Source organism: Passer montanus, unplaced genomic scaffold (assembly GCF_014805655.1).
Source record: "Passer montanus isolate IOZ18808 unplaced genomic scaffold, ASM1480565v1 scaffold40, whole genome shotgun sequence".
Lineage (NCBI taxonomy): Eukaryota > Metazoa > Chordata > Aves > Passeriformes > Passeridae > Passer > Passer montanus.
The window spans coordinates 1,667,198-1,680,867 of NW_024368819.1; the positions used below are offsets into that span (position 1 = coordinate 1,667,198).

The 13,670-nt window shown below is 40.3% G+C and overlaps 1 protein-coding gene across 5 annotated transcripts in view; it reads left to right on the forward strand.

The window, feature by feature from the left end:
* The first annotated feature begins 10,358 nt into the window (after positions 1-10,358).
* AFTPH (aftiphilin) overlaps positions 10,359-13,670 on the forward strand; it is a 33,410-nt gene continuing 30,098 nt past the window's right edge. For all 5 annotated transcript variants that reach the window (XR_005628610.1, XR_005628609.1, XM_039718840.1 and 2 more), the window contains exon 1: positions 10,359-12,144. Coding sequence is in view for 3 of the 5 variants with exons in the window: in XM_039718840.1 (XP_039574774.1) it covers positions 10,369-12,144 (1,776 nt within the window). In the remaining 2 variants the exon portion in view is untranslated. The remainder of the gene's footprint in view (positions 12,145-13,670) is intronic.

A 13,670-nucleotide genomic window follows, 5' to 3' on the forward strand; every position in this document is an offset into this window, starting at 1 on the left:
TCTCTCGAGTGTGTAATTATTGGCTTGTTGCACTGGGTAAAAAATCTTATTTTTCTGGACAACAATGGGGCTTCTGGTGCTGTCTGGGGAGTTTACAGGCAGCATGTTTATTTCATGTATCACTGAAATGATTGGTAAGACAGACGTAAAAGAGAAGGTAATTATTATTTTACCTTCTCCAATTGTATTATTTACAACAGGACGATTAACAGTCATAGCCAATGACCACAAATTAAACACAGATGGAATGGAAAATGATTATTCACGAAGCTGCACCACACAGTCAGGGATGCTTTGGGCTTTTGGAACTTCATGGCTACTGCCAGATATTAAGGGGAGAGGGGGGAAAAAGATCTCATTTCTCTGTTACTTTACAGCAAAGTATTTCACTGTTTTTACACGATCTTCTCTATAGCCTTTCGATTTGTAAATCACAGGGAGAGGGGGGAAAAAGATCTCATTCCTCTGTTACTTTACAGCAAAGTCACGGTTTTTACACGATCTTCTCTATAGCCTTTCGATTTGTAAATCACATTGTTGTACACTGGGTGAAGGTCAAAGAGCTCTGAACGCTAAATTTCCCTATTTTCTCTTCCCTCAGGCTTCTCCTTCTGTCCTGCCGGGTCAGCACAGCTTCACTCTGCGCTTCTGACACTAAGCTGTAAAAAGAGAACAGCCACCAGGAGGCGAATAGAGCCTCATTAATAATCACCCAGACTCATTAACAGCCACCCATGATTATCTGCAGCTATTGCAACAGGATTCAGAACGTCACACAAACGTTGCATTAACAATGGAATTCCCCCCTGCTTCACAGAAGCCTTCTATTGCTGATTAAATTAGCAGGTTAATTATAATTACCCTTAAACGCATTTGAGGTATTTTTATTTCACGAACCTATCTGAAAGGTGCGAAGTTCAGTGTTTTAACCTTGTTTTTAAGCATGGCGTGTATGTATCCAGGCTCTGGGGTGACCTTATCGCTCCTACAAGAGGCTGCGGCCAGGTGGGGTCGGCCTCTCCTCCCAGGCCACCGGTGGCAGGACAAGAGGCCGTAGCTGTAAGCAAGAGAAGGTTTAGGAGGAATTTCTTCACAGAGAAGGTGACTGAGCCTGGGATGGGCTGCCCGGGAGGCGGCAGAGTCACCGTCCCTGGCACTCGGTCACCTCAGAGGTCTTTCCCAACCCCGTCCATGCCGTGACAAAGCTCTAATGTTACACTTCGCTCGCTGTTTTATTAACGCAATTCGCACCGCGGTGCGACCGCTGCACGGAGCTCAGTTAACCCCGGCCGCAGGGCGAACGCCAGGCTTTGCACGCTACTCCTTTAAACGTTATTCTTTACAATTTCAACACACGCCCGCTCGGGCTTGGAACTAGCTGGCACTTGGGGTCCCTTCCGACCCCAAGCCGCTGTGGCACTCTGCGTCCCGCCGGCACAGCGGGCCCCGCAGGAGCGCTGCGGAGCAGGGCTGAGGGAGGGCTGAGGGAGCGCGGCGCTCCGCACGGCGGGGCGCGGGCCGGGCCGGACGTGACGCGGGCGAGGGCAGGGCAGGGGGAAGCCCCGCGCTCGTCCCGCCGCAGCCGGGGCGCGGGGCTCGGCTTTGTCCTGCGGCGGGGCCCGCCGTGTGCTGGGGTTCGGCGGCTCGGGGATGTGGTGCAAGAAGTTGAGCTGTGTGTGCGGCTCTTCCTGACGAGCTTTCTCTTTCGAGGGGCGTAAAGCGTGCCGCTAAATGCATGTGGACGTGACAGGCGGAACAGAGTTACGGTGATTTAAGTGTGGTGTTTTTCTTTTTGTAGAAGAGGTAATGTCGTTCTGAAATGGGGCGAAATTGCTCAAATGCTGTTAGGTCCTGACGCTTCAGTTTGCTATGAAAAGTGTCTACTTGATGAGCCAAAATATAATTTTTTCTTTAGAGAAGGCAATGCCTTAAAAACACAACGGTTAAACCTTGGGATTCCTCCTAAGTGTCAGTAAATTGGCCTCTTAATGGTGACAGCCCTTCTTTCCATCTTCAGCACAGAAATGGAAACCGGCAGTTTAATGCTCCTTAAGCAAACATCTGTTCATAAATGACTGGAGTGAGTAGGGAAACATTGTTGACAGGAGCTGCGCTGGGTTGGTTTCACAAGTTTTGTTTCCATGCATGGTTTAGAGCCAAACGTGCTTCATTAGAACTCATTTTTCAGCTGTTGAGCCCGGGTAGAGTGAGTTTGATGGATGCTGCTTTTTAGCTGGATTGGTCCTTGGAGATTGAACAAAATTAAAAGTATTTCCTCCTTGTTTTATTCTCTGGACATATGAACTAGACTTGGAAAGGCAATTAGCCTACTTCAGAAATAAAAATGGTCTGTTGTATTGTCAGCACAGGCAGGGGTTTGCTCATGCAATGCACAGGTAGCAGTTTCTCCTCCTGAAGTTGGAGCTGTACCTGGAGGAATGTGACATTAATTGTGGGAGCCTGGGGAAGAGTTGGAGTACCTGTGACTACTGAGGACTTGTTTTGTTTATTTTAAACTGTCATGTCAGTAAGAGTAAAGAGCATGAATGTGAGAATGAGACTTAAAAATACGTAGAAAAGGTAATGGAGCTCTGGTGTTTTCTTCTGCATTGATGGCTGCATAAAGTACACATTGTATGACCTTTTAAGGTCATGTGAAAGTATGACCTCTTGTTTTTATTTCCTTAATTTGTTTATAAGTAAGCAGTTGAAGGATCTCAGGCTCATTTGTTTTTTAATGTACTTTGTTTTTGCTCAGATTGTGTTTTTGTTTAGTAAAGGATTTAATAGACTATAAAATCTGGAGTTCACACGGTGAATCATACTTGTGTTACATATTGCTGGCAATGAGGGCTCTGTGTGATCTCCACATTCCTACTTAAAAACTCCACCAGTAGCTCGCTAAGCTAACACAAGCCTTTTAACACCTTAATTACCCAAAGTAATATTCTGAAACTCCCGGTACTTTGAAAAGACTTGTCTTTCACAGTGGAAATAATAGAGCACCTTAGGTGGACCTCAGTCAACTCTGCCTTTTCCTCTTGAAATATTCATTGAGCTGTCCTTGCAGATCTGTGGTGGTATCAGTTGGAAATCCAGTGGTAAAGAAACTGATGCTCGATCGAGTTGTTTTCACTACACTCAGCAGCATAATTTTCTTGCAGATACCATTATCTATCTCGACAGAATGTTCATTCCTCTCTGTGCTATTGTGCTGTTTGACAACTTAAACTGCTTCTTTGTGAACATTTCAGAGCAATGACATGCTAACCCTTTCATGGGGATTCAAAATACTTATAATTTTTCTAGATAGTCAGAGAAGCGCCTTAGATCCTACTCATTCCTAGGTGTTAGAAATTTTGTCTGTTAGATTTTCTCCTTTGTGCAAAAAAAAACCATACTGAGTAAGCTGCTGCTATTGCACTCACACACACACAGAGGAAAAAAGCCTTGGAATATGCCTTGTTTGAAAACTGACAGTTTCATTTTCTGTAGACTTTCATGCTAATGGCTTAGGCAATTAAAGTTTTCAATTGCAAGGAATATTTCTGTATTGGTGCCACTTGCAAGGTGATCTAAGAAATCTGCTGTAAAGCAAATAATTTGGGTTTTTCAAATCAAAGTGTCCCGTGTTGGGAGACCACAGGGAAGGGCAAATCCTCTCTTCACTTCAGTATGCTTGGAAGTAGGGTGAAGGAAACATGAAACCTCAAGTTCATATGTCTATTGATAAGCGATGGAAAATAGATTTTATTCTTTGGAGTATTAGGTGTCCCTCCTGTACTGTGTTTTTAATATGAGGTAATGTCTGTAGGTGGGATAAATGGTGAATAAGTAAGCCTGCTCACTGAAAAACAAGCAGCAAGTACATTTGCAGTAATGGGAAGAAGACCCATGGTTGTTTTCCTTGTGCAGCTGTATTTCCTCTGCAGGCTGTGGGAGAAGCTGTCAGAGCAGAGTGCAGCCCTGGGCAGTTCTGGGTGAACTTTGAAGGGTTTGTATGTGATGGAGATCACACTGCTCTGTGAGGAAGCCTCTGAGAACATTTGACCCTAGGTAATCTAGTTCTAATACTTTCTAATCTAGCATCTTTTTATCCCAATTTAGAACACATTCCCAGCTAGTATATTTGAGGGTAACATCTAGAAATAGATTTCTCGCTGAGTTGAGCACTGTTTTGAAAGGAATTTAAGAGATCATAGGAGTGAAAACATCTGAGTTCTAGGTTACTTACGACATCTGTCTTTACACATTGTGTGGCTGTGTGTTAGACACAAATACTGCATTCCACAGAGCCAGATTGTAACCTGATTGACTGTCCCAGCCAGTTGTGTTTGCCCATATGAATTTAAGATGTGCTTGTTCTTACAACATTTTCCCCACTTTCTGTTTACAGATTTATGTCCAGGCAGCATCTTCGTCTGCAGCTGTTAAAGCACATCAGTAGACTTTGAATTGAAACATTTTTTTGCTTATAGTAACTTTGAGGATAACCTGGTCTTTTAGGTTTGGGGAGTAATGCTATTCTTGGTTTAAAAAAGGAGTTTAATGAACCAACAGAACATTTAGATTAATATTTTCCAACAGCTCCTCTGATTCTACAGCTAAGCCAAAATGAAACAGGGAGAAGTGAAGCAGCACAAATACTGAAAATACATGTTTGCTCCTTTATATAGTTTAACATTTAAAATGAAAATGCTTATATCCAAGATCTGTTCAAATTTCACATTTGTGCCACCTAGCTTGGTCTTCCTGCATTGTCAGTGATGAGAGGAAGAGCAGCACTGTCTGAGAGGTTTGAGTATTGAATAGGCTGGATTGCCTAGGGGTTCCTGATGTTTAAGGCCAGCCTGGGGAGTTCAGGAGAACAGGAAGAATGAGCTGCCTGAGATTAGTGCCAGATTCTTGGTGAAGCTGTCCCGAGTTCTGTTACTTTAATGTTCATTATACATACAACACTTTGTAATAGAAAGTGTCCAGCAAATTTAGTGTTTGAAACCACAGTAATGTATGGTGGAATTGATTAATTCCAAATGTTTGGTAGTGAGAAATAAGGCCTAGATAAGTTTGCCTTACTGGAACTGAAGAACATTGTTTTCCTCACCTCATGCAACTCCAAGAAAAGGTGCTCTGAAAGTCCTGCTTTGGGTAATGGACCTTCTGGCTGTAACAGCATGAAGTTCAAAATCGAAAACATTGATTTCTTGGAGGCTTTATGAAGTAAACATTTTCTTGCTGTATTTTGTTTGCTGGTAACTATTTCCAAAAATAAAAATAAGCTTATTAAACCAATTTAAGAACATATTGACTTCAGCCTGGACAGACACTCTCTCTCTCTAGAGTGGATTTGGGTTGCAGAAATGGTGTTCTGACAGACAGGCTCTCCTCATTTACAACTACCATTCTAGAAATAGGTTCTCAGGTGCAGAAAGACTGGGAATCTGGTTTCCATTGTTCATAAGACAGAGAAAGGGCAAAGAGATAATGGAAGAGGACAGCTTTTCCTACTGAAAGCAAACACTGTGCTGTAATAAGAAGTCTAAATCTGGTCCATACTGTGATATTTTTGGCATTTGCTGGAGGAATCCCCTTGCAGTAAGAGTTAAATGTTCTTGGAAAGATCAGAGGCTAGCAGCTAATGACTTGAATCCATCTCCTTGCCATTGCAAGGCTTTTACTGTGAGGTATTTCAGTAACGTTGTAATTTCTGTCATGGAGATCTTGATTGTGCCATTTCTGATTATTGTGTTTCCTGTATGCTTTAAGGAGGTGGTTTGCTTAACTCAGCTTTTCTTCAGAATAATCCACAGCTGAGAGGTTATTCATTGCTTTGCTTCCTCTCAAGTTAAAGGAAACATTCTGCTTTACAAGGGGTTTCTTTTGAATTTACATGCCTCAAGTATTGCTTTAGAGATACTCTTAGCGACCTCCTGATTTTTTAGGTCTTATATAAGAGCCAAACATGCTGTTTCAAGTTCGGCCTTAGAAGATACACAGAGAAGGAACTATTTATACCTGCTTTTGTGTAGTGTAATTGCATTGTTCTCTATGCTGCCTGGTCTTTGTTAGGCTGTTGCTATTACTCTACAAAAAGGTAGTGAATAAGGATGTGATCTGTGTGTGAGGAAAGCACATATTGTTCCCTATTTACTGCAAACAAATAATCAGATAACCTGGTTTTGTTGTAAATGTTTTGAAAACCTAGTTAGTGATCAGACAAGGGGAATATGCATTTTCTCTTTCCAGTTCTTTGCCTAACAGAATTTTTCTGGCATTACTGATTTCTGTTTTCTCTCTTCTTTTAATGTTTCAGATTAACTTGAATTGCATTCTTAAATGCATGTGACTTGAGAAAAACGTTTTGAACCTTGAATCTTAATTAATTAATCAACATTTTTCTTCTTTAGAGTACAATGTCAGTATGTATTGTGAGTGTATTGGTGAATTGCATTTATAGTATGACTTACGCAGTGGTCTCCTGTTTGTGGTACTGAAACTTTTGAGAAATTCCTTGATGGTGAACGTTAGAATGTGAATATAAAGAAGCACATGGAAGCAGGAACTAGCACTTCCAGTTAATAAAAACCCAACAAGCAAACAGGTAAAAGAAAGAAATACAGAAAATGGTATCTGAGAGAGAATACAATTCTTTATTTTTCCTAGAAAACCTTGGTACAACCACATGCCATGAGCAGTTGATAGAAATCTGACTTCAGTCTAATCTTAAACTGTTGAGATCTGCAGAAGTTACTGGAATTTGTCAACATAAATCTGTGTTTGTGACTAAAGCAATGCACTAAACATGAACACTTTAACTGTGTCAGATTCCTCACCTCAGGGTGTAAGGTCTGATGCCAGAAACCTGGGTTGTTACTTATTACAAATCACAGAAGTTAGGCAAGTTATGCTCTGTTATACAAGTAAAGACTGTTATAATTTCCTTCAAATCACAATCCTTATTATATAGTGTACTGAAAAATTGGTGGTTTCTTTTAAGAAATACATGTTTAAAGAATCTATAAGTGAACAGAGCACATTAGCTTTATACTTGACTTTTAAATTTGATCACTAACTGGCTCAAAAATAAGATAATAAATATTATTTATCATATCCATATTATTGATCATAGATCTTGTTCCAATTATACCTCAGGTTAAATCACATTGTAAACATCACTTGAAATACCAGGTTTACAAAATAATGTAGCAGAATGTCTTGACCAAGAATATGTCTGAGTTGGGTAAAAGGACTACAAAAGAGGAAGCCACGGTTCCAGCTGTATTTGAAATGCCAGACAAAGCAGGGATTAACTAAATGAAATAAGGAACAAAGTAGTTGTTCTGTCAGACCTGTGGGTTTTCACCACAAGTTTCAATGGACAATAACTAATTTGGTTTCTAGCTGGCAGATAGAACACTTCTGGAAGTCATGAAAGAGGACCATAATGAAATTCTTTCTGAAGAAAACTACATTAAGACTATAAAATACCCATGCTGTTTTACATTGTGAGGAGAATTGGGATTATGCCCAGTTTAAAAATTTATCACTGATTAGTCAAGAGGAGGGGGAATACTATTATGACTTTCTTTCTTTTCTTACAGCTTGAGTTCTGTCAACAACAATTACATTGTGTCCGTTGTAACCTTACACTCATTTATAATGCAGATTCATACATTTTGGAGCTCTTGGTGTTTGGCTCTTAAAATGCAGCAGTAGCATAACTGGAAATACCTGACATTTAAAAAATAAGTGTACAGAAGTCCATACAGTTGGTTATGCAGTGGGTTCTTGTGGGTTAAGACTATAGTAGACTATCAAACCTGTGATCAAATTTTTAAATATACAGTTAATGTTCCTTGCAGATCCTGTTTTGGCAACTGTTATTGAAATGTAGCTGGAGCATTGTGCTCTGCTGCTTTGTAAATGATCCCTGTGATGTTTTAAAAGTGCTTTGAAATGAAAAATTGAAGGAAGTTTTTTCTGCTCTATGTCAGAAGTTGCAGGAGAGAAAAATTTTAAATGGTCAGACATCTTCCTACATGTTCAATTGGATTTTGGGTGTTTGCTTCAGCTCCCATGCACTTATCTTTGTCCTGTGCTTATCCTTATCATTCTTGTTCCTTGTCTCCCCTTTTTTAGGTTAACTGGAAAGAAAAGGAGTGTTGTGGGTAAATTCCCTGTGATTGTGATGCTTACTCTTCTCACATTATTCAGTTTGTTTTCTGAAACTGCATATTTGGGTTATTTTAGATCATCCTTGCCTCCAAGGATGTTCTCAACTCTGTTGTGATTTATTTTTAGCTGAGGTTAAAGTAGTCATACAGTAAATGGTCAACAAAAAAATGGGTAGAGTTGTTTTGATGGATAGTATATGGATCTATGGCTTCTGTAGGTTAAGAATTAATTTTTCTTGGCATGTCTTGCCAAAATGAGATCCACTAATATAAGGTGATGTAGTTATTAATACAGACCTGAATGTGATATTTCAAATTACTCAGGTGAAAACCAACCTATACAAACTTATAAATCTGAAACTACTTAAAACACGTGGGTTTTGGTGAACCATACAGACAAATTTTTCTTTTAATGGGAAAGTTCAGAAGTTTAGAGCTAGAGTGAAGCTCTTCTCTCAAATACCTTGTTAAGCAGCTGGTGCTGAGTAAGCCTATGTGGGAGCTTGTTGACAACTTAGGCTTTATTCTAAACAAAATTCCTTTGCAGTTCTCTTCAGTTTGCATGTTATGTTACAAATTACTTCATGGTTTCATCTGATAAGCATGATGTACTTTTGTAACTGCAAACTACCCTTTCAGAAAGAAATTTTAAATGTGTTAGTCAGCTCAAGGATGCCAGTTTCCTGGCAAATATCAAGTGCTTGGTATGTTGCACTTGAGGAGAACTGCAGAGCTTCATTTGTTCCTTTTTTACCCTTTGTGTGCTGCTCTTAAGATGCTTTTACAAAGTTGTTTGCTAAAGGCACTGGATAGAAGGATCATGCTTTATCTGTGTTGCATAACTAGTGTTGTCAAGTCTGCACTTATTCTGGTGGTTAGAAGTTCAAATATTTCCCAATTTGTATAGGTTGTTTCCACTCTTTTTCAGTAGGTGAGGCTTAGTGTTATTATGGTTCATTCATGTCCAGTGTCATTTGAAATGGAGAGAGCTTAGTGCGAGTTCTTCTTTGAAGGGTTTGAAGGTATGAACTAGTTCAGTGGTATGTACAACTGTGAATTTATACATACTAGTAGTTATTTCATTAATTGCACACAGCATTGAAAAAGTCAAGATCATTCTTTAGGAAAGAAAACTTTCCATCCATACCTGGCTTGTTCCTTTAATGTTTTGCAGTGTTAAGACAGAGAAAGTCCTTAATCTGTTTCTATCTAGGCCATGGGAATACTTTCTTCTTTTTTCTTTTCCCCCTGTGGTTTAGTGATTTGTGGTTAAATATTTTATGAATAATCGTGCTCAGCTCTCTTTTTGAGAATAAGTTTTTGATGAAGTGTGTTTGGCTCTTGGCTTTACTGGTGGCATCATGATGGCATTTCTTATTTCTCTTACCAGATAAGAGAAATGCAGAGGCATTTCTAAGACAGAAGCAGGCTGGTGGCAGCAGCTCTGGAGGCAGTGTGTTGGCTTGTGGGTAGGAAATCCAGAGAACAGGGCAACCAAATAGAAACTCATGGTCTGGTAGAAAGAGAGTAGGGCAGCAGATCATAGCTAGTGGTTCTAACAGCAGTTCCTTCCTCCACTCCTTCACAATTTCAGAGGTTATGGAAACACTTTTTGAAGTCTTTGACAGTGGTGAAGGTCTGTTATGTGTATGGCTGTTGTGGCATAGGCCGTGGAGTGGCTTAATTCCTGTCACACACCTGAGCACACAAAGGGGTGTGGCAGAACATGGACCAGGGTCACCGGCAGTTTTGTGAACTGCTGGTGATGTGAAATAGAGAACTGATTAATTAAAACTGAATTTAGTTGTGCCAGCGTGTTGCACAACAGCTCAAGACTATCATTTCAGCACTGTCTGCTGACAGTTTGATGATGTAGTTTAGAAGAGACTTGAACTGTCCCAGTAGATTCTTTGTGACTTGTAAAACACATGGGTTTGGGGAATGCTTCTTTCTGATATCTAATACAGATATTGACCTATATACACACTTCAAAAAAGAGGCACGAAACTGTAAAAATGAAATATGTAAGAACACAAAAGGTATCTAATACAGATATTGACCTATATACTATACAGATATTGACCTATACACTTCAAAAAAGAGGCACGAAACTGTAAAAATGAAATATGTAAGAACACAAAAGCTAGCCAAGTTCTAACATAGCTCTGTTTTTCCCTTGTACAGAAATACATTAATGTTGAAGCAGAACCAAACAATGGAACCAGACATTATTCGAATGTACTCCTCTTCCCCTCCACCACTTGACAATGGAGCTGATGATGATGATGAAGATGAGTTTGGAGGATTTTCTGGTGTGAGCACTGCTGGTGTAGCTTTTGCTGATTTTGATACAGCGGACTACAGTCATCCAAAGGAAGAGTTTATACCCACAAATCATTTCATCCCACTCCATGATTATTCTGACAATGTAGCTAGCATTGCAACTTTCACATCTGTTAAAAATGGTAAAGATAAAGACTGCATTGCAGAGCTTCCTACTCATACTAAGGAGCTTTCTGATATGTCAGCTACTAGTACTATCAAAGAAAAATCTAAGTTTAGGACTTCAGGTACCGCTTTAGAAGATGTAAACAGAAGGGGGGAACAAAGAGACAACACTGGAAAATCAGAGGGTTTTTCTTCTTGTGTGGTTAGAACTGGTGTAACAGTTGAGAGGCAGGAGGAGCAAATAGATGCTTGTAATGGTGAGAAACTTCCATGTCTAGAGATTCTAACAAATGGATTTGCAGCATCAGACCCTGTAAATCCTCAGGGAACAGAAGATCTAGACAGTATTGGTGACTCAAAGGGACTGAAAACTGTTAGCACCCATACCACTGAGCAAAATTTGAACTCATTGCCTAGCTCAGGTGAAGATGTTGCAGATTTTGCTACCTTCTCAAACAAAACCCCACCCCATTTAGAGGGAACAGGGCCTACAATATGCAGTGTTCTTAATGAAAGAGACTCAGTGAGCATTCAGGAGAACAACAGAATAAACAGAGTAACTCATAGCGAAGAAGAGGTTTGCATTTCAGAAATTAGTTGTGAACAGGGTCCCTCAGCACTGGAATTCGCAATTTCTAGTACGTCTCAAACAACTGGAAGTTCAATATGCACTACAGAGAACGGAGAGCACAGTGGGAGAAGAAGACAACATCACATAGAGAATGGCAAAGATTTTAGTAGGCCTGAGGATTCTTCAGAAGCAGCAGACATCAAGGCTGGTAAGATCCAAAGCCTCAGCTGTGATCCTGCAGGAGACAAACTGGGTGGTGATGAAGATCTCAAGAATGGTGGAAGCAGCACTGAAGTTTTAGCTTGCAGTGACAAACATGATGATGTGTTTGGTGACTTTGGTTCAGTCAGCAGTGCGCCTCCCACCTTCAGGATTGCTCAAGACTCAATAAATGCTCTTGATTCAGAAAGAACTTCTGAACAGCCCGCACACATTAGCGAACCTAACGAGGAATTTGGTGAATTCAGGGACACGAGTACTGTTTGTCAGCAGCCAGCAAGTTTGGACCAAGCTGAACTAAATCAGGCTGCTGACACTTTAGAATGTGATACTACCAGTAAAACTTCTGGGGTAGACTTCCAGCATACTACTGAGGTAGGAAATGGTGATGATACTGAATTTGGAGACTTCGATTCAGTGCCAAAAGCTCAAGATGAGAGTGTTGCTTTCCAGGACTCAGATGACTTTGCAGACTTCAGTTCAGCAGGTTGTAACCAGGCTACAGACTGGAATGCTTTTGAAGATGAACAAAAAGACAGCTGTTCTTGGGCTGCCTTTGGAGATGAGCAGGCTGGTGAATCTCATCACAGAAAAGAGACGTGGCAGTCACATAGGACAGACGTGTCTGCCAGGAGTGATGGCCCAGTGTTACACAAGACTGACAGTGTTGCTCTAGCATCTTTCCAAGGGACTAGCAGTAAGCAATCCCAAGAGCTATCACCTTCAGTTCAGGTAAGTGCTTACTTTGTTTTCCTCAGTCTTGTTCTGCTCTTATGCATACAGTTCTTCCTGGTTCCTGCATTTGCGTACAACAAATATTTGAGTAGTCCTTGTTTGCCTTTTAGGAGAGATTTAATGTGCTCTGTGAGATGGGCTGATAGGAAGCATTATGCTGTGTTTGGATCTTGCAGATCTTTGCAGCACTGTTACTTCCCACAGACAAATGAGCAGGGTGTGCTGGAACTTGTAGGAATGTGGTTTGATGATTACATGTGATCCTTTACATAAATTGATCAAAGGAATAAGCCAACATGAACATTTCAGAGCCTGTGATAGCTTTTCCTCTTGCTTCATTATTTACTGCCTTTTGGGGAGACACTCTGTTGCCTTTTTGTAAAATAGTGGTATGGTATGACCAGAAGCTGGGATTACTGGTTCCGAAAATTTTCCATCACCATTCTCTATCAATGTTTTCAAAACCTGATTAAAAATGATTATTTGATTTGTAAATAGCTGCACTAATTCACTTAGAGCAGACAGCATGATAAAACACAAGCTGTGGAATTCTGTCTTGGGTATTCAAACTCCTGGGAAGTTAACTCTTTAAAAATAAGTCTCTGTTAGGTATTAATTATGGGAAGCTGCACATTATAGCAACATCAGAGGACTGGTGATTTGTTAAAGCTGCTGCTATTTCTAATTAGAAGTTTCCAGGAAGGGGAAGTAAATAGGTTTATTTCTTACCACCTCTCCTATGTTTTCTGCTTTTGTTGCTAAATATTCATTAATTCCTAATTAGTTATTTCCTAAGTACTTTTAACAGTCATTTTGAGATCTGTGGCTATTCACACAGACTTTTTTTGTTAAGCATTTAATAATACTTTTGCAAAATTCAGAACAGAATTTTCTTCAAAGCTTCTTTTTATTCATGTCATTCCATGTGAGTAGTTTAGAGTGTGCTCTGTCTTTCTGAAGCGTGCAGCAGCACCAGCAGTAAAGGATGTTAGTGGTGATATGTGTCTGAAAGGTTTGGATCTTCTATGGCAATAAAAGGAAATGAGGTAAGTCCTTTCTTTCAGGACCTTGCTTGGTGACAGCCCTGCCTCTTCCCATTTCCTACCAGTGACAGGTGAAGTGGCTTTTCAGAAGGTTGTGCCAGCTGGAGCTCTGCCAGCATCAGCAAATGGAATGGAGCTTTTGGGACTTAGCACTGATTTCTTGTCACGTTAAAAGCTGTGAGCCTCAGGTCCTTTCTCTTCCTGCTTGCTGTTCCGTGCAGTGACTAACACTCCAAACCTCAAAGAGATTTCACAAGCCAAAAAAAAAAAAAAAGGCTCCTGAGTAAACCTGCAGGCAGATTTTTGTGTCTGTGTAAGAGCTTGCTTATCACCTGAATGTGTTGGTCCATTTCTTATGTTGAAAGCACAAATCTATTGTTACCTATTCACCCATAATATTGGAGAGTGCTAAGATTATTGAAATTAATCTCAGTTGTTTCTCTTGCCACTTGAAAGACTGTCCAGAATCTGAGAAAGAAA